This window comes from Cetorhinus maximus, chromosome 24, assembly GCF_964194155.1.
Source record: "Cetorhinus maximus chromosome 24, sCetMax3.hap1.1, whole genome shotgun sequence".
Taxonomy (NCBI): Eukaryota; Metazoa; Chordata; class Chondrichthyes; order Lamniformes; family Cetorhinidae; genus Cetorhinus; species Cetorhinus maximus.
Genome location: NC_135902.1, coordinates 46,225,150 through 46,248,796, shown reverse-complemented (window position 1 = coordinate 46,248,796; position 23,647 = coordinate 46,225,150). Strand labels below are relative to the sequence as shown.

General features: G+C 39.6%; 1 protein-coding gene across 2 annotated transcripts in view; it reads right to left on the bottom strand.

The window, feature by feature from the left end:
* Positions 1 to 23,647, bottom strand: part of LOC144699854 (E3 ubiquitin-protein ligase rnf213-alpha-like) — a 159,607-nt gene that overhangs the window by 94,928 nt on the left and 41,032 nt on the right. For both annotated transcript variants that reach the window (XM_078571162.1, XM_078571160.1), the window contains 10 exons: positions 20,214 to 20,500; positions 18,415 to 18,674; positions 16,705 to 16,923; positions 12,227 to 12,419; positions 11,259 to 11,314; positions 8,790 to 8,949; positions 4,366 to 4,527; positions 2,675 to 2,773; positions 1,709 to 1,831; positions 1,426 to 1,615 (listed from right to left, as the gene is read on the bottom strand). In XM_078571162.1, coding sequence (XP_078427288.1) covers positions 1,426 to 1,615; positions 1,709 to 1,831; positions 2,675 to 2,773; positions 4,366 to 4,527; positions 8,790 to 8,949; positions 11,259 to 11,314; positions 12,227 to 12,419; positions 16,705 to 16,923; positions 18,415 to 18,674; positions 20,214 to 20,500 — 1,749 coding nt within the window. The remainder of the gene's footprint in view (positions 1 to 1,425; positions 1,616 to 1,708; positions 1,832 to 2,674; positions 2,774 to 4,365; positions 4,528 to 8,789; positions 8,950 to 11,258; positions 11,315 to 12,226; positions 12,420 to 16,704; positions 16,924 to 18,414; positions 18,675 to 20,213; positions 20,501 to 23,647) is intronic.

Sequence of the window (23,647 nt, the reverse complement as noted above, 5' to 3'; positions counted from 1 at the left end):
GGACAAACTTTCCATTAGTTGGAGTCATACTTAGCATAAAGGAAAATGGCTGTGGTTGTTGGAGATGAATTATCTCAGTCCCAGGACATCGCTGCAGCAGTTCCTCAGGGTACTGTCCAAACCTCTTCAGCTGCTTCAACAATGACCTTCCATCCATCATAAGGCCATAAGTAGGGATATTCACTGATGAGTGCATAATGTTCAGCACCATTTGTGACCATCAGATACAGGAGCAGCGCGAACCCAGAAACAGCAAAACCTGGACAACATTCAGGCTTGGGCTGATAAGCAGCAAGTTACATACATGGCACACAAGGGCCAGGGAATGACCATCTCCAACAAGAGAGAATCCAACCACCTCCCCATGACATTCAATGGCATTACCATTGCTGAATCCCCCAATATCAACATTTTGGGGATTACCATTGACAAGAAACTGAATTGGACCAGCCATATAAATACTGTGGCTACAAGAGCAGATCAGAAACTGGGAATCCTGCAGCAAGTAATCACTGCCTGACCTCCCGCAGCAACTCACCAAGGCTCCTTCGACAGCACCTCACAAACCCTCGACCTCTACCGCCTAGAAGGACAAGGGCAGCAGATGCATGGGAGCGTCATCATTTGCAAGTTCCCCTCCAAGTCACACACCATCCTGACTTAGAAATATATCACCGTTCCTTCACTGTTGCTGGATCAAAATCCTGGAACTCCTTTCCTAACAGTACTGTGGCTGTACCTACACCACATGAACTGCAGCGGTTCAAGAAGGTAGCTCACCACTACCTTCTCAAGGGCAATTAGGGATGGGCAATAAATGGCCAGCAACATCCACATCTTTAAAAAGAATAAAAAAACTCCTGCTCCTGTTTCTTATGATCAGATGGGAATGTTGGATGAAAAGAAATTGGAGCAAACAAGTTGGGTCAAAGAAGCAGACAGTTGTCTTCAAGAACAAGATGGTGAGAAAAAGGGAGAACCTTATGGGAGGAAATTTTGGAGTAAAGTTGGAGTAGAGGATGGTTTAGAAAGAGGGCAGGCGCATGGGATCAGAGTTAAGAGACAGGAGGATGGTTTCAAATTTGAATACAAGAAGTCTGTAGGTAGTTGAGACTTATATCAGGTATTATTTCAACTTTGTGCTCCCAGCATGCAAGGCTGTCCATGAGAAGCACAAAGTCAAAAAATGTTTCCTTTGGAATATAAAAGGAGAATACAATACATGAAAAAGTTGACAGTGGAGAAAAAAAAAGGAACTAGCATCCAGGAGAGGAATCAGCATAACTACGAGCAGCTGAAGTAAAGAACAATGGCAAAACAAGGTGGTAGCCTGAGCTGGAGGTGGGTCATTAAAAGAACCAGAGGAATGGCCATCCACAATTACTGTTCCGAAGTAAATTAAACATACTAAAATTGTTACCATACCTTGCAATTTAAAGATGGTTCTTACAGCTGACCAATTAAGTAAATGCTGGACAACTGAATCAGGATCTTCCATAAAGCTTTCATCCGAGTTTTTAGGCCAGGGATTTTCAATTATTGTTGACAACAACTTTCCAAACTTGCTCAAATTGTAATGAAACAATTTATCTAAAAGCCTGGCTTCAGACTTGTCCTAGAAGGGGTAAAATATACATATTGCAAGCAAAGTATGAACCAGTCTTTGAAAAATCCAAACATTAACCATATAGTTTTACACCGTTGATACCTGGCATATAGAGTGGACAGCATCAAGTGCACAATTCTCAAAACATTTTGCAACCAAAGGCTGCAAGTCGCCCAACTTCTCATTCACTTGGCAATAAATTTCTATCTGATTGTGAGGACTTTCCTGATGAAAAGATAAGGTATGTTGTCATTTTAATGTCTCAAAATGTCTTGCAAAAACATAAAAGATGAACAGATGGCATTTAACACTATTGAAGTCTCTATGCAACATTGGCAACATTTCAGTTTCCTTCTGAAGGAGCTGCCCAAGGTGGGTGCACATTAATTTCTTTTGTAGCATGAATTAAGTTCCTGCTAACATTTCAGCATCAGTTCGTAAATTGTATTCTACCAGCCATTAAATATTACAAATTATTTCCAACAAGCACAATAACTAGTGTTCTACAAAGCTGATGTAAATGCTATTCATCAGAAATTAATACCTCACCACACAAGGGTGTAAATATGGAGTGCAAGGCTTCTGCAATTAAGAGTATTTTCCTTTCCAAGAATATGCTTTAAACATGCAGAGTTCTTACAAAGGCACAGCAGATGTGTGCACCCATGCAGTGTGCTACAGAGTCATCCAGGGATGCCTCAAGATCAATACTTGGTTTGCATTGAGTTTCCTAGCCTCTGTTGGTGCAACACTTCAATTGGCCACAGCATTTTGATTCCAATTTCCACCTAGAGATGCTTTTGGGAAGTATGTGAGAAATATCAGATGAGAACTCCACTATTATACTCCCTTTTTCCCCTCAATACTGTTGAATAGCCTGACAACATTCTCTATCCATGTTTGCAGCTGGGCAAGATGGCAGCGGGCTGTTGGCTCTGATCAAATGTTACCCCAGAATTAGTCACTGTGCTAAGGAATGGCAGATAGATAATTGAAAAACTGCAAGTTTAACACACTACCTAAACAACATTCATACATGTGACCTGCATTTGATATCTGATACACTACCTTCTTTATTCGTCCTTCCAGGTCACTCAAGAGTCCTTCCCTCCAAATGGAAGTCCATTCCTTATCTCCAAAGCATAAAGTTATAAGCGTGACCCACACCTTTATAAATGAAGAGAGAATATTTTATTCAAATACAGCTTTACCTGCATATATCCAAAATCTTGGCTAATATTTACTCTTCCACCAACATTGCTAAAAGAGATCACCTCTTGCCTCATTGCTGTTTGTGAGATCTTGCTTTGTGGATACCATGTTTGCCTATATTTTAACAGTGATGGTATTTCAAAAGTGACAAGCCTCAAAGTAGCAGGTCCCTTTTTTTTTATTCTAAACCAAATAAATTCATGTTCTTGCATCATCCCATATCTTCTTTATGTTAATAAAAGCAAAATACTGTGGATGCTGGAGGTCTGGAATAAAAACAAAGTGTAGGAAAACCTCAACAGGTCTGGCAGCATCTGTGGCGAGAGAAACGGTTAACATTTTGATTCCAATATGACTTTTCTTCAGAATATTGGACTCCAAATGTTAATTCTGTTTCTCTCTCCACAGATGCTGCCAGACCTGCTGAACTTTTCCAGCACTTCCTGTTTTTATTCCAGATCTCCTGCATCTGCAGTATTTTGCTTTTTTTACATAGGGAAGCTATGGGATAATGGAAAAACTAAATTTGTTTGGTTTAGAATAAAAAAAAAGGAAGGGACCTGCTCAAGAAAGAAGTCAGAAGATACATATCAACGGGAAGAGTCCCAGTGAACCTAGCAGGAAGAACTCAGTCAAAGATCACTGTTAAGCAACCTACAATCACCTCAGATGGATCACCTGAAGGGTAACTGTATGATTTGATTGAAACTCATGGAGAAGATATGTTATCAACAGGAAGAGTCCTGATGAACCCAGCAGCAAGATCTCGGTCAAAGATCATTCCTAAGCGACCTAAAGTCATCTCCCTAAGTGACCTACAATCATCTCAGCTGCCCCTCAGGTGGTCAATCTATGATTCAATTGAAATCGTTTTGTCCGAAATTCTCAATAAAGGTATTGTAATTAGTGAGAGATTGTGTCAATCATAATTCTGGGTCTCCGAATACAAGAAAGATGAAATCACCTACGTTTGAACCCTCCAACATTACTATTCTCCTAACTCGGACATTGATCTCGGCCTTCTTTAGCTGGAGCTTCTCCAACAGGTAGATGTTACTCCAACCCTAGAACGTGTCTCAATGTCCCAGGAATCTGAACATCTTCCTTGCATCTGAGTTCTTTAGCTATGCATTTAACTCCTTTATTATATTATTCCTATGCTGATTGGCAGTTGGCACCAGGATGAATAAAAATTACGACCCTGAAGATGCTGTTTGTTAACGTAACTCCTAATTTCACTAACTCCCTTCACAGGACACTAATTCTGTCCCTTCCTATGACATTACTTCTACTACGTAATCATTAATTAACTGTGAATGGTTTTGAACCAGTAATAGTTTAAGATATCAAATAAATAACCTTAAGCAGTTCCTATTACTAATCAGTTAAAACGAAGCAAATTGAATTCAAAGCACAAAAAAAATGAATAAATTATAGTTTTAGCAATTATGCCCCAAATATTGCCATTAGGCTAAACCCCACATTCCGTGACCACTCACATTTCCAAGAGAGAAATTAATTTACGTACTATCACAAAACTGCCTTACCTGGAGTTCAGACTGATTGATCAAAATACCATATTCACATAGTGATTTTGTGTTCAGGACATCTTTCAGCCAACTTCTTGTAATTGACAAAGCTTTTTTTAAGAATACTTCAGTGCTTCGCTTTGTTGGGGCTTCCTCATTTTGAGAATTCTCACCTGCAATCTAGGTTTTAAAAAAAATGTTCACTGATATTTCCCCTTAAAGGTTGAGTTAAAGCACTATTGTAATTGTAATAAGTACATGAAGCTAAGGCAGCCGGTCAAAATCTAACTGTCTTGTTTTGCTTTATTATACTATTTATGTTAACTGTATTATTTACAGTACATGCATGTTAACACGCAGTGTGGGGGAAAATAAGATTGGTGAGCTGCAGGTGCAGATGGCCATGTGGCAATACGGTATCATGGCAATAACAGAAAGCTGGCTCAGAAGGGCAGAGCTGGGTACTAAATATCCCTGGACACAAGAAAGGAAGTGGGTAGCAGTATTGATTAAGGGTACAATTCTGAAGTGGGTGTAGGGGCAGAGGGATCTGGCAATATGTGTACAAATCATTGAAGGTGGCTGGTTAGGTTGAGAAAGCAGCTAATAAACCATATGGGATACTGGGCTTTATAAACAGTGGCACAAAGTACAAAAGCAACGGAGTTATGATAAACTTGTATAAAACACTGCTTCAGCCTCAACTGGAATACTGTGCCCAGTTCTGGGCACCACACTTTAGGAAAGATGTGAAGGCGCTAGAGGGGATGCAGACAAGATTAGAGAGGGTGCAGGCAAACAAGTGCAGTTTGGAACTGAGTGCATACTTGGGAGTTTGGTGAATGGGGGCGTTCAAAGCGTTCATCTTGTTCTTGAAAAATCTAGTCTAGTCTGTAATTAGCAATAACTGGATAGTACTGTATAAGTAGGCTAAGTTTCGTTCTTCCAGCCTTAGGCAGGGTAAACACACACACTACTGGGAGAGCCGAGTAGTTAGTTAACTAACTGGTTAAATTTGGTTTCTCTAGTTCCAGTTCAGTTTCCTATAAATTCAGGATTCTTTAGTGCAGCTAAGACAAACGAGTGCATCTTTGGAACCGAGTGCATACCTGGGAGTTTAGTGAGTGGGGACGTTTGGTGGGGAGAGAAAAGTGGTGTTCCTTTCCTTTTGCTATTTCTATCTTTTTCACCCTGTAGGAATCAGTTCTTACTCTACTACAGGGAAAGGAGCTAGCTGTTTGGTGAGTATCTGCTAAGTGGTTAAGGTATATTCCAGTTCTAAGGTTTAAAATAGTATACAAATTGGTAGTAAATAGTATACTATTTACCACCAGTTTGTCTACTATTTACCACCAGTTAGTATACAAACTGGTGGTAAACAGTATACAAACTGGTGGTAAATAGTAGACAAACTGGTAGTAAAGTTAATAAAATATATAAAAAATGAAAATAAATAAGTGAATAATGTAATCTATTAAAATACATTAAAGATGGCAGAAGAGGTGATGTGTCAAGGCTGCAGCATCTGGAAGCCAGTGTGATCCAGGGCAAACAGGTCTGCAGTAAGTGTTTGCATCTCGAGGAACTTCGACTCAAAGTCATTGAGCTGGAGGCTGAGGTGCAGACACTAAAACATCAGCTGGTGGGAGGGAGATCAGTTTGGGGAGCAAAAAGGAATATAGTGGTAATAGGGGACAGTACAGTGAGGGGGAATTGACATTGTTCTCTGCAGCAAAAAGTGAAGAGTCCTGGTGGCTGCGTTGTCTACCTGGTGCCAGAGCTCAGCACATGTGCTGAGGGCTGAAGAGGAATTTGCAGTGGGAGGGGGAGGATCCAGTTGTCATGGTCCATGTAGGTATCAACAACATAAGCAGAACTAGGAAAGGGGGGTTCTGCATAGAGATTTTGAGGAGCTAGGCAATAAACTATGAAGCAGGACCACAAAGGCAATAATCGAGCATAATAGAGGAATTCATAGAATGTTTTTGGGATAGTTTCTTAGAACAGCACATTCTGGCACCAGAGAGCAGTCTATACTAGACCTGTATTGCGCAATGAGATAGGGTTAATTAATAATCTCATAGTGAAGGCGCCCCTAGGTAGCAGTGATCATAATATGATTGAAGATAGTTGATGCTTTGGTTTTAATTTTCCAAAATTTCCTAGAATCGGGCAAGGTTCCATTAGATTATACAATAGCGAATGTAACTCCTTCATTCAAAAAGGGAGACAGACAGAAAGCAGATAACTACAGGCCAGTTAGCTTAACATCAATCATAGGGAAAATGTTAGAAGCTATTATTAAAAACATTATAACAGGGTACTTGGAAAAATTTGGGGTAATCAGGCAGAGTCAACATGGTTTTGTGAAAGAGAAATCATGTTTAACCAATTTATTGGAGTTCTTTGAAGAAGTAACATATATTGTGGATAAGAGAGAACAGGTGGATGTACTTATTTAGATTTCCAGAAGGCATTTGATAACGTGCCTCATCAAAGGAAATTGCGGAAAATAAATGCTCATGGTGTAGGGGGGTAACATATTGACATAGATAGATGATTGGCTAGCTAACAGAAAACAGAGTAAGCATAAAAATGTATTTTTCTGGTTGGCAAGGTGTAACGAGTGATGTGCCACAGGGATCATTGCAGGGGCCTCAACTTTTTCACAATTTATATAAATGCCTTGGATGAAGGGACGGAAGGTATGGTTGCTAAATTTACTAATGACATGAGGATAGTAAGATATAAAGAGGACTTAAGGAGGCTACAAAGGGATATAGATAGGTTAAGTGATGGGCAAAGACCTGGCAGATGAAGTATAATGTGGGAAAGTGTGAAATAGCCCATTTTGGCAGGAAGAATAAAAAAAGCATATTATCTAAATGGTGAGGGACAGCAGAGCTCTGCAATGCAGAGGAATCTAGGGGTCCTAGTGCATGAATCGCAAAAGGCTAATATACAGGTACAGCAAGTAAAGCTAATAGAATGTTATCATTTATTGCAAGGGGAATTGAATATAAAAGTTGGGAGGTTATGCTTCAGTTGTACAAGACTGGTGAGACCACATCTGAAGTACTTTGTTCAGTATTGGTCTCCTTAATTAAGGAAGAATGTAAATGCATTGAAAGCAATTCAGAGAAGGTTTACTAAAGTAATACCTGGATTGGTTGGGTTGTCTTATGAGAAAAAGTTTGACAGACTAGGCATGAATCCGCTGGAGTTTAGAAGAGTAAGAGGTGGCTTGATTGAAACATGCAAGATCCTGAGGGGGTTGACAGGGTTGATGTGGAGAGAATGTTTCCTCTTGTGGGAGAATATAGAACTAGGGGGTCACTGCTTAAAAATAAGGGGTTGCCCATTTAGGACACAGATGAGGAAAATTTTTTTCTCTCAGAGGGTTAGTGTCTTTAGAACTCTCATCCTCAAAAGGCGATGGAAGCAGAGTCTTTTTTAAGGCGGGGTAGATAGATTCTTGATAAGCAAGGGGGTGAAAGGTTCTCGGGGGGGGGGGGGGGGGGGAAGGTTGGGGGGGCATAGGCGGGAATGTGGAGTTGAGGTTACAATCAGATCAACCATGATCTCATTGAATGGCAGAGCAGGCTCAAAGGGCTGAGTGGCTTACTCCTGCTCCTAATTCGTACGTATGTATGCAAGGTTCGTGAGAATGGTTTCAGAGACAAGGAACTTCAGTTATGTGCTTAGATTGGAGAAGCTGGGGTTGTTCTCCTTAGAGACGAGAAGATCAGGAGATTTGATAGAGGTGTTCAAAATTATGGGAGATCTGGGCGGAGCAGATGGGGATAAACTGTCTCTGTTGGCAGTAGGATGAAGAACCAAAGGGCACCAACTTAAGATGAATAGTAAAAGAAGCAACAGTGACAGCAGGAAAAACCTTTTTACGCAGCAAATGGTTAAAATCCAGAAAGCACAGCCTGAGGAGAAGGTGAGCCTGAACCTGAGCACAGCCGGGGGAGAAGGCGGGAGAATGGGGTTGAGAAACTTATCAGCCATGATTGAATGGCGGAGTAGACTCGATGGGCCGAATGGCCTAATTTCTGCTCCTATGTCTTATGGTCTTATGAGTGTTTGATGGAAGTAGATTCAATCAAAGCCTTCAAAAGAGAATAGAATGATTATCTGGAGAAACAAAATTTGCAGGATTATGGGGAAAAGGCAGGAAAGTGAGACTAGCTCAATTGCTCTTAGAGAGCCAGCACAAATGGCCTCCTTCTGTGCTGTAGCTGTTCCACGGTATACTTATAAAAAATCAGTTTTAGTTTTCCTCATCATCCAATTTTACATAGAATACCCAACATTGCACACAAAATAATTTTCTTAAAATTATGAAATACGAATCTACCATTATTAAATTTCAATGATTTGAACCAGAAGTTATTATAATTGGCCTGCTTCACATGTGTATTTGTTTGTACTGATACCTTTGGAGAGGATTTTTTTAATTCAGCAAGCTTGCTGATTAACCCAATAGAAATGGCGATGATTTCTACATAATCCATTGCTTTTAGAGATTTACATATCTTTTCATGGATTTTCACACTGGTCTTCATGCACACTTCGATATATTCACTGCCAAGATCACTAAAAGTGGAAACAAATTTATTTCTCAAAACAAAAGGTTCACATTTATCTTTATAAAGTAAAACTCATTAGAAAGACCAACTGATTCAAGACTTGCAATACTGTTTGTCAATGATCAGATATATATTTTTAAATTCAAATAGTGATAGAAAACTTTTGATTCAGTAATAGACTGCAATGTATGAAAGAATATTAAATTGCAGACTTTTAGATTTGCACAATCAATTGACACCCAACATTACCACACGAAGTTAAATGGACAGAATCAAAAACAGAACATGAGCAAACTTTGTGCGATGGGACATCTAACCTTTTATGTTCGTGCTTTTGCTCACATTATACTTTATCCCACATCCGCTAAAGAAATGCAATACATACATACACCTGCATTCCCAAATACAGATTTATACACACACAGATTATATAGAAATTATATATATGATATACATAAAATTACACAGACATAGATAATCTCCCCCTCAAAAGATTAAATCATCTCTTTCTGATTCTTTCATCAACTTTCTGACTTCAATTCTATCAACACTTTCCTCCATGCTGATTTCCTGCAACAGTTGAGCAGATTTAGAGCAGTGAACATTCTTCAAAAGTTGTAACACTTAATACTGTATTTGAAAATAAATCAAAATTCAGTTTTCTATAGTTATAAATTATTTTCACATGCATAGAAGACGTAATGCAACTATTACAACTAGTTTTGATACATCCTGGATTTCTTTAATCACTGTCTTCATGGGAAGCAGTAGAGTCATTTACGGCACAGGAGGAGGCCATTCTGTCCATCAAGTCAATGCCTGCTCCCCGTGGAGTAATCCAGTCAGTCCCATTCCCTGCTCAGTCCCATAGCCCTGCAAGTTTATTACTTTCAAGTGCTGATCCAATTTGCTTTCTAAATCATTGATTGTTTCCGCATTCACCAACCTTATAGGCAGCGGGTTCCAGGGCATTACCATTCACTGTGTAAAAAAAAATTCCTCCTCGCATTCCCTCTGCATCTCTTGCCCAAAATCTTAAATTTGTGTTCCATCAGCTAATGGAATGAGTTTTCCTTGTCTACCTTATCTAAGCCAGTCATAATTTTGCATACCTCTATCAACTCTCTCCTGTCTCCTTTGCTCCAAGGAGAAAAACCAAAGCCTTTCCAACCTAACATTGTAACTAAAATCCCCATGCCTGGAACTGTTCTGGTAAATTTCATCTGCACCTACTCAGAGGTCTTTCCTAAAATGTGGTGACCAGAAGTGGAACCAGAACTTTATATAGGTTCAGCATAACTGCTTTTGAACTCAAGGCCCCTATTTATGAATCCCCAAGATCCCATGTGATTTGCTAACCAACAGATGTCCATCATTGTACAATAGCTTGCTCTCCACATGTATTGTTTCTCCCATTCTGCTAGGCTTTCAGTTCCAAGTACACTAAAACCATTATTATAGCGCAAGGCTTGCATGTCAAGTAACATTAGAATTAACAAGGGAGCTGAAATTTGAGAAAGATTTTAAAAATAAATTGCTGAAAGATGTTGGCTTATAACTTTAAAAAATCGTATGTGTATCAAATTCAGCAATCATTTTATATAACTACCTGGTTTTTATTTCCTTAGTGAAGCTGGCTGCAGACACAACCTTGTCTTAATTGCTGGGCATCAAAATACATACAAGAAGTTCAATTAGCCACATGAAGCCAGTGGCTAATATATTGGCTAATACAGATTTAAACCAAACTGTGATAGATTTATGATGCTAAAGACAGATAAGAACATAGGAATAGAAGGAGTAAGCCATGTGGCCCTTCAAATCTCCTCAGTTATTCAATACATTGGCTAATCTTTTGCCTCAACTCCATCTTTCCCACAATATCCGTATGTCCCTTAATTCCTCCAGTATCCAAAAATCTATTGATCCCTGTATTGAATTATGCTCAATGACTGAGCATCCACAGTCCTCCAGGTTAGAGAATTCCATCGATCCAGTCTTTGAGTGAAGAGATTTCTCATCTCAGTCCTAAAATGCTTGACTCTTCATTATGAAACTGTGACCCTTACTTCAAACTCCCCAGTCAGGGGAAACTTCCTTCCAGTATCTATCCTATCAAGCCCCTTAGGAGTTCTATATGTTTCAATGAGATCACCCTTCATTCCTCTAAACTCTAGGGAAAACAGGCATAGTATATTCAATCTCCCCTTATAGGACGATTCTCACATCCCAGGAATTCATCTGCATGTACAATAACAGATACTCTAGATAGAAGGCAGATTAGAAGGACATACTTGGTGTTAGAAACTGATGTACCTGTTTTGATGACTCTCCACACTTTCTTTTACATGCTTCAACAGATTTTCCAAACTCTATAAGCATAAGATAGGGGTAAAATCAAAAATAATAGAATTAATATCAAGCTTACCAATACAGTGTCTAAAAATGTTGTAATGATGTCCAGCTAAAATCTCCAAGCCAATAAATATGATATTTTGTAAAATCTACAATACACAATAATGCAACATTTAGATGAACATATGCTGTGTAAATTAATAAAATGTATTAAAGCCACAAAAGTTGGAGTTACACATTGTAAAAGGATTACTAGAAGCACTATATGGTTATTTTAGAAGCATTAGCACAATATAAGTGATAATGCTTCCAGTGAAGAATACAAAGCATTATATATGACTTCACTTATTTGACCAACTGAGTTACTCATTTCAGGCAATATACACATTGTGACATATAGAAGAATGTTAAAAGCCAATTTTGTTCCACTACATAAACAAAAATCCAAGGTACATGAGAAGTCAAGTGACCAGCCAAATGGGCAAAGTACCTACATCATTGAATGCATAAAAAAAAATCAAGTTTGGGGTTAAGTTGTTTCACCCTGTAAACGGGCGTAGGGATTAGGATTAAAACACACCCAGTTAACTGCACTACAGACTGGACACCAACTTCTTTGAAAAGTTACAATTTGTTTCTGGGTACTTGTTGTGGGAGAAGAACTACATTTGGATAGGGTCTTATATTAAGTAGACATGCCAAACAATTTTAAAGAAAAATAATCCATTGGTTGTTAAACGCAATCTCAGTTGGTTGTGGGCAAACAATCAAGGCCAATATGTTGCCATTTAAAGAATTAGGATGTAATGACCAGAGCATTTTTTTTTTACAAACAAAACTAGATATGGGAAGGAATCCGTAACTTCTATAAACTTTAACCGGCTTGCCCTGAACAAGCATTAAGCATACCACTTTTCTCAAACACAAACCTTATTTCTGTTTGGAAAGTGACCAAACTTCACTCTCTGAAAGATTCCTTGGAGAATATTGAGCAGATCAGGAGTCATCATTTTTAAGTAATCCGGCAAAGCTTTGAATGGCAATAAGCTGAACCAAGATCGGATTAACAGTCTATCGACTGCCATCAAATGTTTATTTTTGCACATCAGATCAAGCAGATCCCTTCGTAAAATAATTCACAAAAAGTTAAACATATCACATGTAGTGGTGTACACTTAAATACACTGTGAATCACAAAACATTTTCAAAGGAGCCTATTTTAACTTCTGCCACAAACATGAAAACGTTATTAAAATTGCAGTTTAACAACGTAGGTCGAGCATTTAGAAGGTGCATTGATTTGTGTTTCAAGAGTTTCAAACACTTCTTTAACATATGAATCAGAATTCAGACATTGCTATTTGTTTAATCAATTTTCTTGCCTCTGGCAATCAAAATGCCCTCCTCCCGCAATCGGTTTTCTGAACTTCTACTGCCAACATTACAGTTACTGAGGCATAAGCATCATCTGATGCATTGCCTAGAGGCCATTCATCCCATGAACCTTGACAGTAAATGACATCAAGCTATTCAACTACGTAGGTCATCATATCATACTCAAGGGCATGTACTTTCCAGCAACAGTCGTTGAATAGAGACAAAAAGCAGAAACCTTAACTTATTCTAAATGGCCTGGTGATATTTAGGCCAGCTGCTGTGCCTACTATTGCTGAGATCAACATAAATCAGGGATCAAAACCTGGGATTTTAAAAAAATTCTTTCATAGGATGTGAGATTGCTGACTTGGCCTGCATATGCTGTTCATCCATAATAGCCCTTAAGATGGTGGTGAGCCTCCTTCTAGAAGCATTGCAGTCCTTTTGGTGTAGGTACACTCACCGCTGTTTGGAGGGGAGTTACAGAGTTATGATCCAAAGATAGCGAAGGAACAGTGATATAGTTCCAAGTCAGGATGGTGTACAATTTGGAGTGGAATGTGCAGATGGTGCTGTTCCCATGTGTCTGCTGCCCTTGTCTTTCCAGGTGGTAAAGGTCACAGGATTGGAAGGTGTTGTCAAAGGGGTCTTGGGAGTTGCTGCAATGCGTCTTATATACAGTACACACTGCTGCTACTGTACATCAGTAGTGAAGGAATGAGTATTTAAAATGGTGGATGGGATGTTGATCAAGTGGGCTGCTTTGTCCCAAATTATGTTGAGGTTCTGAGTGTTGTTGGAGCTGCACTCACCCAGACAAATTACAATATTCCATCACACTTGTGCCTTCTAGATGGTAGACAGGCTCTGGGGAGTCAGAACATCAGTTACACAGCGTAGAGTTCCCGCTTTGATCTGCTCTTGCAGTGACAGTATTTATATGGCTAGTACAGTGCTCTTCACTGCAAAGCCTGATAGCTAGTGGCACCTCCCAATGATACTAGGTGCAGCTCCCCGGCCAGTGGTGTTGGAACTCACCTGCAACCAGGGCCCGGAGAGCAGGGTGAAGAGGAGCGGAGTGCCAGGGAGGAGAGGCTGGCTGTGAGGTTTGGGAGTCAGCCGCTGTGGAACATAGCCTGGGGCCCGGGCGGGGGTGCATGGGGGGGGGGGGTGTGCGCGGAGGCGAGAGGGGGCGGCGCGCGCGGAGGCGAGGGCGCGCGCGGAGGCGAGAGGGGGCGGCGCGCGCGGAGGCGAGAGGGGGCGGCGCGCGCGGAGGCGAGAGGGGGCGGCGCGCGCGGAGGCGAGAGGGGGCGGCGCGCGCGGAGGCGAGCGTGTGATCCATTTGCACCCAGGAATGAGCCGACCCTGACATGGCCTCCACCTGGGGAGGTGCCACCTGGTATTTGAATGCATTTGGCTACTGGAAATGTTCAAGGGGCAGCTGCCATCGCAATTGGATATGACATACATGAGTGCGCCACCAGCTCAGCAGGAAAGAGGAGGACATTCTGCAGATAAATCCCTCATCCCAGCACTGAGGCAAGGCCAAGTCAGTCCACTTCAAGCCTGCATTCTCCCAAAAAGAACAATGGTTTCTGCTTTTCAATTAATGTCCTTTCTTCCTTTGTGTTATCGCAAGCAGGAGCGAATCATGCAATGGCTTCTATTATAGTAGTCGATGTGGCTCTCACTGCAGGTTTCTTGCTAAAGTGGCCCTTGCTTGAAAAATAGTGAAGATCAGTGGCTAGTCCATGTTCAGCTTCTGGTCAATGGTAACCCCAGGAGGCAGATGGTGGGGTATTCAGTGATCATAATGCCACTGAATGTCAAAGGGAGATGGTTAGATTCTCTCTTGTTGGAGATGGTCATTGCATGACACTGGTGTGGCACAAATGTTACTTGCCACTTATCAGGCCAAGCCTGAATGTTGTCCAGATTTGCTACATGTGGACACTGACAGATTGAGTATCAAAGGAGTTTGCAAATGGGGCTGAACACTGTGCAATCATCTGCAAACATTCCCATTCTGACCTTATGCTAGAGGGAAGGTCAGCTGGAGTTGGTTGGGCCTAGGACACTGAGGAGCTCCTGCACTGATATCTTGGGCCTGAGATGATTGGCCTCCTACATCCACAGCCATCTTCCTTTGTGCCAAGTATGACTCCAACCAATGGATAGTTTTCGCCCCTGATTCCCATTGACTTCAATCTTGCATTGATGTCAAGGGCAGACGATCTCACCTAACCTCTCGAGTTCAGCTCTTTTGTCCATTTTTGGGCATAGGCTGGAATGAGGTCTGGAGCCAAGTGGCCCTGGCTGCACTCAAACTAAACAGCTATGAACACATTATTGCCATTTAAGTGTCATTTGATAGCACTGTTGACCACATCTTCTATCACTTCGTTGATGATCAAGAATAGACTAACGGGGCGGTAATTGAATTTGTCCTGATTTTTGTGGACAGGACACACTTGGGCAATTTTCCACATTGCCAGATTGATGCCACTGTTGCAGTTGTACTGGAACAGCTTAGCTATGGGTCCAGGTAGATCTGGAGCAGAAGTCTTCAGCATTTAACTGCTGGGATGTTGTCAGGGCCCAGTCTTTGCCTTCAGCCGTTTCTTGATATCACATGGAGTGAATTAAATTGCTTAAAGACTGGCATCTGTGATTCTAGGGGTCTCAGGAGGAGGCCAAGGTGGATCATCCATTCAGCACTTCCGGCTGAAGATAATTGCTTCAGCCTCATCTTTTGCACTGATGTGCTGAGCTCTCCCATCATTGAGGATTGGGATATTTGTGGAGCCTTCTCTTCCAGTTAGTTGTTTAATTGTCCACCACCATTCATAACTGGACGTGGCAGGACTGCAGAGCTTTGATCTGATCTGTTGGTTGTGAGATTGCTTAGTTCTCTCTATCGCGTGCTGCTTCTGCTGTTTGGTATGCATGTAGTCCTGTGTTGTAGCTTCACCAGTTTAGCACCAGGCATACCCAACAATGAGGTGCCATTCCTGGCATACTCTCATGCATTGAACCAGGATCAATTCCCTGATTTGATGGTATTGGGAGAGCGAGGGATATGCCAGGGCATGAGGTCATAGATTGTGGTTGAATACAATTCTGCAGCTGCAGATGGCCCACAGCATCATACCTGTATGGCTCAGTCCCATGCCAAGTGGTACCACATCTGGGTTACCTGGTCATTTTCTTTTTAAGCACCATTCAACCTGCGAAAAAAATCCATGCATTTTCTGCTAAAAGCCAAGCATTTATTCCCCTATTTCTCTAAGCTGCAGCTGTATATCTTGGAAAGCCAACACATCCACGAGTTTAAACTTCACAGAAAAGGACTGCCAAAGTGTTAACAAAGATGGATAAATGAAAATAAGGTACAGATTTGCAAGGAATTATCCGAAAGGTAGAACAGGCTCTGGGAACTAAATTGCCCTATGCCGACGTTCCTACTTCCTATTTAACATTTCAGGTTACTGGCCTTTTATTAAGGGACATCAGCCTCAAACGTGAGCTCTTTCGCTCTCCACAGATGCAGTCTGACCTGATGGTATTTCTAGCATCATCTATTTTTATTTCAGATTTCCAGCATCCGCAGTATTTTGCTTTTCTATTTCCTACTTTTACTCTATACACACTTGCATGCATATGTACACATAAAAATTAACATGTATACAACTTCACACCCTACGGATGCAAACAGACTGGCAAAGGCATATATGCACAAACATACACACATGTACACTATGTAGATGGGCACGCATACACACCCACACACACGCTCATACCACTCCAATCAAATTTATGCAAACCTCTGCTATGATGGACAGAATGACAGGTAACAAGGGAAGAGTTTGTCAGTCTTTTGCTTATATCCCAGATCCTTAGTTGTGGACCTGGCTGTCAATTAACTTACATAAGTCAATTTAACATCAGAGAAAATGCAGCAATCTTGCCTACAAGGCCATAGGGATACTTTGTACTAACTGACCTCATGGGTTCAAAAAAAAAGGCCTACCTTGGGTTTTTCAATCGAAATTTTTCTCTGAAATTAACAATTGGAAGTCCATCAAGTCCAGCCCAGCTGTCTTCAGATTTAAAACTTGCGTCTAGAAGATCTGGAATCGCTGGGTTGGGTGAAACACCAAATAAATGGAAAACAGGAATCACCTGCACCCATTTTATTATTTCCTCATCAATGCATCTGATCATCATCTGCAGCAGTAATGTTTTAATGCTTTAAAAGAATAAATTTCAGATGTATTAAAGTTTGGAAAAACACATATCCTTAAAAGTAGCACTGTGATAAATACAATTTTGATGTATGACACTGTAGAAGACACCTGTAACTTATTGGCCACAGTGCATAATCCACTACTGCTACCTTCAGAGGTTTGGAATACATTACATTTCACAATTGGCTTATACAGTTAAAAAAAATAAAAGGTCTTATATAAAGGCTAAAACTGGGACCAGGTGGCCTAAAGCAAACAAGGCTGCTGAGTAACATCTCATGGCTGATCCAGAGGAAGGGATCACCATATGAACTTGCTTAGCAAGCTCCAGGCTAAACAAGGGCCCGTATAACTTGGCTACATTAAGGACACACATTAAGGAAAAAGAATGTCAATCAATTCTGGAGTTGCATTTAAAGAAGTCTATAGTTGGCAAGCAACCACTCCAGAAGTATCCCATAAAAGAGAACCATAAAGAAGACCACTGCTTTGTTGGTTCTTCCAGATTACTTTGTGCACAGCTGTCCTAATCCCAAGAAGAGACCATAAATTACATAACTACACAAAAGCATCACCATATGTAGAGCACTTGGCAAGTCTCAAAGTCTGAGCCAACCATACATGTACATGACACTTTTATTTCAAGAACAGGCTTTTGCTTTTCAATGTGAGCATGTATTTTTGACCAAGGTCTTTTTTAATAACTGTTTGTAAAGATATTCTAAATCACACAGAAACTAAACATATTGTTTAATTCTAATGCCACACTTTTGCAGTACATAAAAATGATGCTGTTAATTCTAAAGAACCCATCAAGTTAAAGAGAATTGACTTAAGATATAGAGTGGTCCCAACTGCACAGGATGTGGAAGTTTACACTGCTCTATTCTGGTAAACAGTACAGTTTTGCTTGGTTTAATTTCAGAAAAACCTCTATGCAAAACTGCTCTTCCAAAACTGCAAATGTTCAATGTGCTTAAATGGGTGTACTCCACAAGGGGAACAAAAACTCCAAAAATTTGGTTGGAGACTTGAGAAAGATAGGGGATTTGCATCAATGTTAAGGTATTCACCTGGCCAAATAAAAACAATCCTCCATCAAATTCTGATGCCAGGACATCAGCATATACATCTAGGTTGACAATAAAGTGCTAATGGAGTGCTACATTGTTGGAAATGCTGTCCTTCAAGTCTGCCTGTTCATATTAATGCAAGAGATCCCATGGCGCTATTTGAACAGGAGCAGGGATTCTCTTCTGGTGAACTACTTACAGCACATGAACTTTAAACATAAAAAACTGAACATTCATGAAAAGTTTATTTTCAATTTAAGATATGCAAAAATATTACAGCTTTCCTACAGAAGCTGAAGACTGCACAACCTCAATAATTTTAATGGACCAAACTGAATCAAATTTTAAAGTTCAACCATGACATAGGCAACATATGTTTTAAACCACTGAATACTTTTATTCCATTTACACATTTCTTACTTTTCACCAAAATGGAAGCTTTCTTTAAGTGCCTCAAATTCCTCAGTAAGGGTATTCGCCGCTTTTTGTTGTAAGCAGAGAAGATCACAAACTATGTTTAGATCGGATTCTCGTGTTTTAAGACCATAGATATCAGCCAGGTACAAGAATAGCACGCCCGTTCGCAGACGGTTTTTCACAGAGGTTGTCTTGACTTCTGAAGCTTCATTATCGGGACACTTAGCCCTTTTTTTCAAAACATTGTACAGTAGATCCTTAACCTAAAAACAAACACAATATTATCTGGACCCATGTTCAACAGTAGCTCTAGTCAATTTGGAGCGAAAGCATTAGACATGGCATTGGAATCCTTGTCAGAGTCTTAGTAGAAAAGCAATTCTACTTGAAATAGTGCTGTAAAAGTATCTAATGCACTTCCTAAAGATCCTCTCATCTGCCTTCTTTCAATGATTGCCTGATTTTTTTTCTGACATGGAGATGTTTCTCCCAAACAAAGATACAAGAAAAGGAAATGTTTATCTGGCACAAATGAAGTTCCCTGATTTAGAGTGACAATGAATCCAGTTGCATTTTTATTAAAATGATTCTTCGATTTTTGCTGAGGCTTTGGAGATTGAATTTCATAAATGAGTAATTGCACGAATTTAGTTTTGCTCCATTTCCATTCTTAAAGCTGTGAAGATGGTATGCATGATGAATCAACTGGAGATAAGTACAGTGTTTAAGTTAATGAGCTTGACCTGCATTTGGGGATAGTCCTCCAATTTGATAGCACAGGAGAACTGTCCTGGTTTTGGTAGCAATGGGGAATTGTCTTGGGTATGGCAACGGCAGATTGGGAGCCCTTTGATCTGGCACTGTAGAGAGGGAACCTGGGTATTGGCAGAGTGGAAGGTGGAATTGAGATTTTCACAACTGGCGGTTGAATGCAAGGTTTGGCCCATTGGTGAATTCCTACGGTCAGCAATGAGGGAATATCATAGGAACATAGGATATAGGAGCAGGTGGCCATTTGGCCCCTCAAGCCTGCTCCAACATTCAACTAAATCTTGGCTGATCTTCTACCTCAACGCCATTTTCCCGCACTATCCCCATGTCCCTGGATATCTTTTCTAGGAATCTCTCAGAGAGAATAAGGCTAAGGAATTCAGGTTTGTCACAGCACTGGTTTGTGATTAAGAAATTTCTGCGAACACTGGCTTTGATGTTGTGGTTGGTTCTATTCTAATTATCAACACAACAGTTGGAAATTAAAGCTTCAAAATCCAAATCAGTTTCTTTATCTGAAAAAAAAAATGAAGGTCATCTTTTACAATTTGTTTAAAAGATAACTAAACTTGATATTCTGTTATCGTTTTAAAATCTACCTAGTGTTTAAGAATTGTTAAGTTGATCCTACTTAGTCATTTTACTTAGCATTCTATAAAATATATAAAGAGCAATGTTGAGCAATAAAATGATTTTCCAAGTGGCACCAGTGCCAGGAGATAGTGGCATCTAGAGCACAGCTTTGTATGCAATGGTAAGCAATATCATGTGACTCATGCAGCTATCTTCAGGAGGAAGTATTAGAAAAAGAGGTGAGTGTCCGGTGATTTAATCAGCAATCTTTGAGTGAAGAATAAAGAATGGGGGAACCTTATATCAAAATGTTTCCATGCAAAGACTTGCATGTTCAAATTAAATTAACATTAGTTCTTATTAACTTTTATATTCTCAGAATAAACATTGTTCAAACACAGACTAATTTCTGTATATTATTCCTGAATTACGTTGCATCAGTTAATAATCCTACTCACTTCTTTCTCCCCAATCGAAAGAGCAAACCAATGAACTGGTTGTCTTTCAAAAACCATAGGATGTTTATAAACGTCAAAGAATTGCTGCAGTTGACTCAGGAAACTCTTCAAATTTCTTTCATTCCATGTTGAAAGGATGCTAAACATTGACTCCATCAAGATTTCTCCAGCTATTAGTTTTCCTTTTGTTACATCATTTTTTTTACTAATTCTGAAGAACTGCTTAACTTGGGCTTTCCAACCTTCTTCGGGTGCCGCACAGATAATATCGTCATACTGATGCCATTCTGATTAAATATAAAAATCTGTTAGAAGTGAAAGAATATGTAAAAGTACCAAAAATGCATATGAGTTTTCTCAGGCCCAAGCTTCAACTGGTTATCTACTCTTCCCTTAAATGATGCAGTGGGCTTGCCTTAAACACTCCATCTGACAAGGCATTCCATACTCGTCTGTGTATAGAAATGCTTCCTAATTTTTCCTTACCCTCCCAAAATTAGATAACCAATGGTAATGAACGTGCAAAAATGTAAAATAGAAGAGTATAGGAGCAAAATAGGGGTGTATACTTTTAATAGAATGTTTACATTGCATGCTGATCAGGAAATAGGTTTATTTTCAATGAGCCAGATCTAATAAATTAGTAGATACCAGTTTAATGAAGTATAATAGCTTGAAAGGAGGGAGAGAGAAAACAAGGACATGTAAATGACATCAGTGGCTGCAAAAATGCAAGAATCCATTAGCAATGTGTGCAAAAGTACCCCAAAAGTCATAACACGATAAGGCAGGGTCAATATGGTTTTATGAAAGGGAAAACATGTTTGACAAATCTATTCAATTTTTTTTTTAAGGCTGTAACTAGCAGGGTAGATAAGGAAGAAACCAGTGGCTGAGATGTGTTTGGTTTTGTAAAAAGCATTTGATAAGGTATCACACAAGACATTGTTACAAAAAAATCAGAGCTCATGAGATTGGCTTGGATTGAGGATTGAAGAAAGAAAACAGTAGGTGTAAATGGGTAACTATCGGGTTGACAGGATGCAGGTGGGTGCTGGGACCTCAGCTAGCTACAATCTATATTAAATGACTTAAGATGAAGGAACAGAGTACAACATATCCACGTTTGTTGACAATACAAAGTTAGTTGGGAAAGTGATCTATCAGGGTGACACAAAGGGACTGTGAAAGGATATGGACAGATTGAGTGGGCAAGGCGGCGGCAAACGGAACACAATGTGAGCAAATATGGAATTATCCACTTTGGCAGAATTTCTTTTTTTTTTAAAAAGGAAAGAATTTAATAAATGTTGGTACGCTGAGGGTTTTGGGTGTGCTTGTACACAAATCACAAAGTTAGCTTGCAGGCAGAAGTAGCAGAAGAATAGAATACAGAATAAGAGGTTATGTTGTTGTAATGTAAAATACTGTTCTGTCCCCATCAGGAATACCATGCTCTATTATGGACACCTAATTATAGGAAATGCATTCCTGTACTTGACAGGGCAGAGAGTTGAGAGCTGAGCAATGAAACTCAATTCTTTCAGACAATGCATTTCAGGTAATCATAGCCTGCTGCATAAAAAAGCAATATCTGCCTGTCACCAATGATGCTTTTGACAATTACCTTAAATTTGTGTGCTCTGTGACTGACCCTTTGCCACTAGAAACGGTTTATCTTTACTCTATCAAAACCGTTCATGATTTCAGCACGCCCATCGGACCTTCCCTTAATCTCACTAGACCCTGCAATGTAACTAAAATCTTTTACCCCTGGTACAATTCCAGTAAATAGGTCAATAGCCGTTTCCTATAGTTATATGGATTAAAAACGGAGTAGGTTTCCATCCTCATAAGATTCTTCTATCACTGATCATTACTGTTAAGACTTTTAAAATATAATTTTCAAGTGACACGATGACAGCTGCATCACATAGAAATGTTTTTATCTTGTGTTCTGCCCTTGCAGAGACAACACACTCTCGAAATAACACATTCAGGTGAATTAAAAATTGGAATAGTTGAAGACTATAGAAAGGATCTTACAATTTGTCTAATGTCAAAACATATCTCACACTAAACAAAGTGTGTACTGAAAAACAATTTATTTATTCCTTAACACAGAAAATCTATCTATTCCATAGGAAAATACAGATGGCACACACTTTTGACCATAAACATTATTTCCAAAACAATTTTCATTTCAATACTGTATTTATAGCAAATAAGTTATGTATCGTCTCCAAAATCATTCAAAGCATTATCAAAACAAATCCACCATTTTTCTTAATTGAAATTTCTCCTGTCCAAATTAAGGTTTTAATATTTAAATTTCATTTCATAATGCTTGAATTTATCCACTAAATCATCTTTTAATGTCTTTCTGTAGGGGAGTGGGGCTAGGTAAAATGCTCTTTCAGAGAGCCAGTGCGGACTCGATGGGTCGAATGACCTCCTTCTGCCCTGTAAATATTTTGCAATAATACCTTCACTAAAGTTATTACTTATCGCAAAAACCTGAACTTTGACTAGATAATATTACCTCAACAGTTTGAGGGTGTTCAGACATTCAAACACATGTAATGTATAGTTTGCATAATTTCCCTAACGCAGCAGAATATAATCACCCGAAGTCAAAGAGGATTTCCCCTCATCCTGTGAGAACTTGGGAGTGTTCCTTATTTCCATTAAAAGTCTTTTGGAAAACACAAGACTGAATTCTCAAGCTTTATTTCCAGAAAATCTAACATAATTAGCAAACACTGCATTTAACAACTACTTTAGACTGACAATACCTGTGACCTACACCATCAGACACAAGTTTTTTGGTTTTCCTTCAAAGGTAATTTGTTTCTCAAGAACATTTTTTTGGGTCACTCGTCTGTTAATTGCTGTGAAATTTCATAATGCAAAAAGTCTCTAATTTTGAACTATATTTGAAGCTTAGAAGAACTTTCAAACTTTAACTTGGAAACGGCATAATGAACTTTTCAATATTTTAGGAATTAATTATTCACTTACAGAAATTCGTGTTACCAAAGGGTCTCAGCACAAGTTTACTAAAAATGCTTTGAAAGCAAAATTTCTCTTCTGTACTTCTGGCACATGCTGGAAGTACATATTGTCACTCCTTTTATCCATAATCTTTGGCACATTACAAGTAAAGTTTCTGCTTGTTAAATTAAAGACTTTTCAGACAGGAATATTAAAATAGCAACTGACTAACAATGTAAAGCAGCAGTGTAAAAGAGGTGTAGGAGGAGGCTAGTAGACAGGAACACAATGGAGAACTGTGGCTTGACAGTTAAGTGATCAAGGACAGTTCAAGCACCATTCTTCTGTGCTCCTCCTCACTTGCAATGGTACCAAATTCCAACACAAATTCTGCTCTGCCCCAATGTTTCAAAATCTCTCCAGAGCCCTGCAGGGCCCAC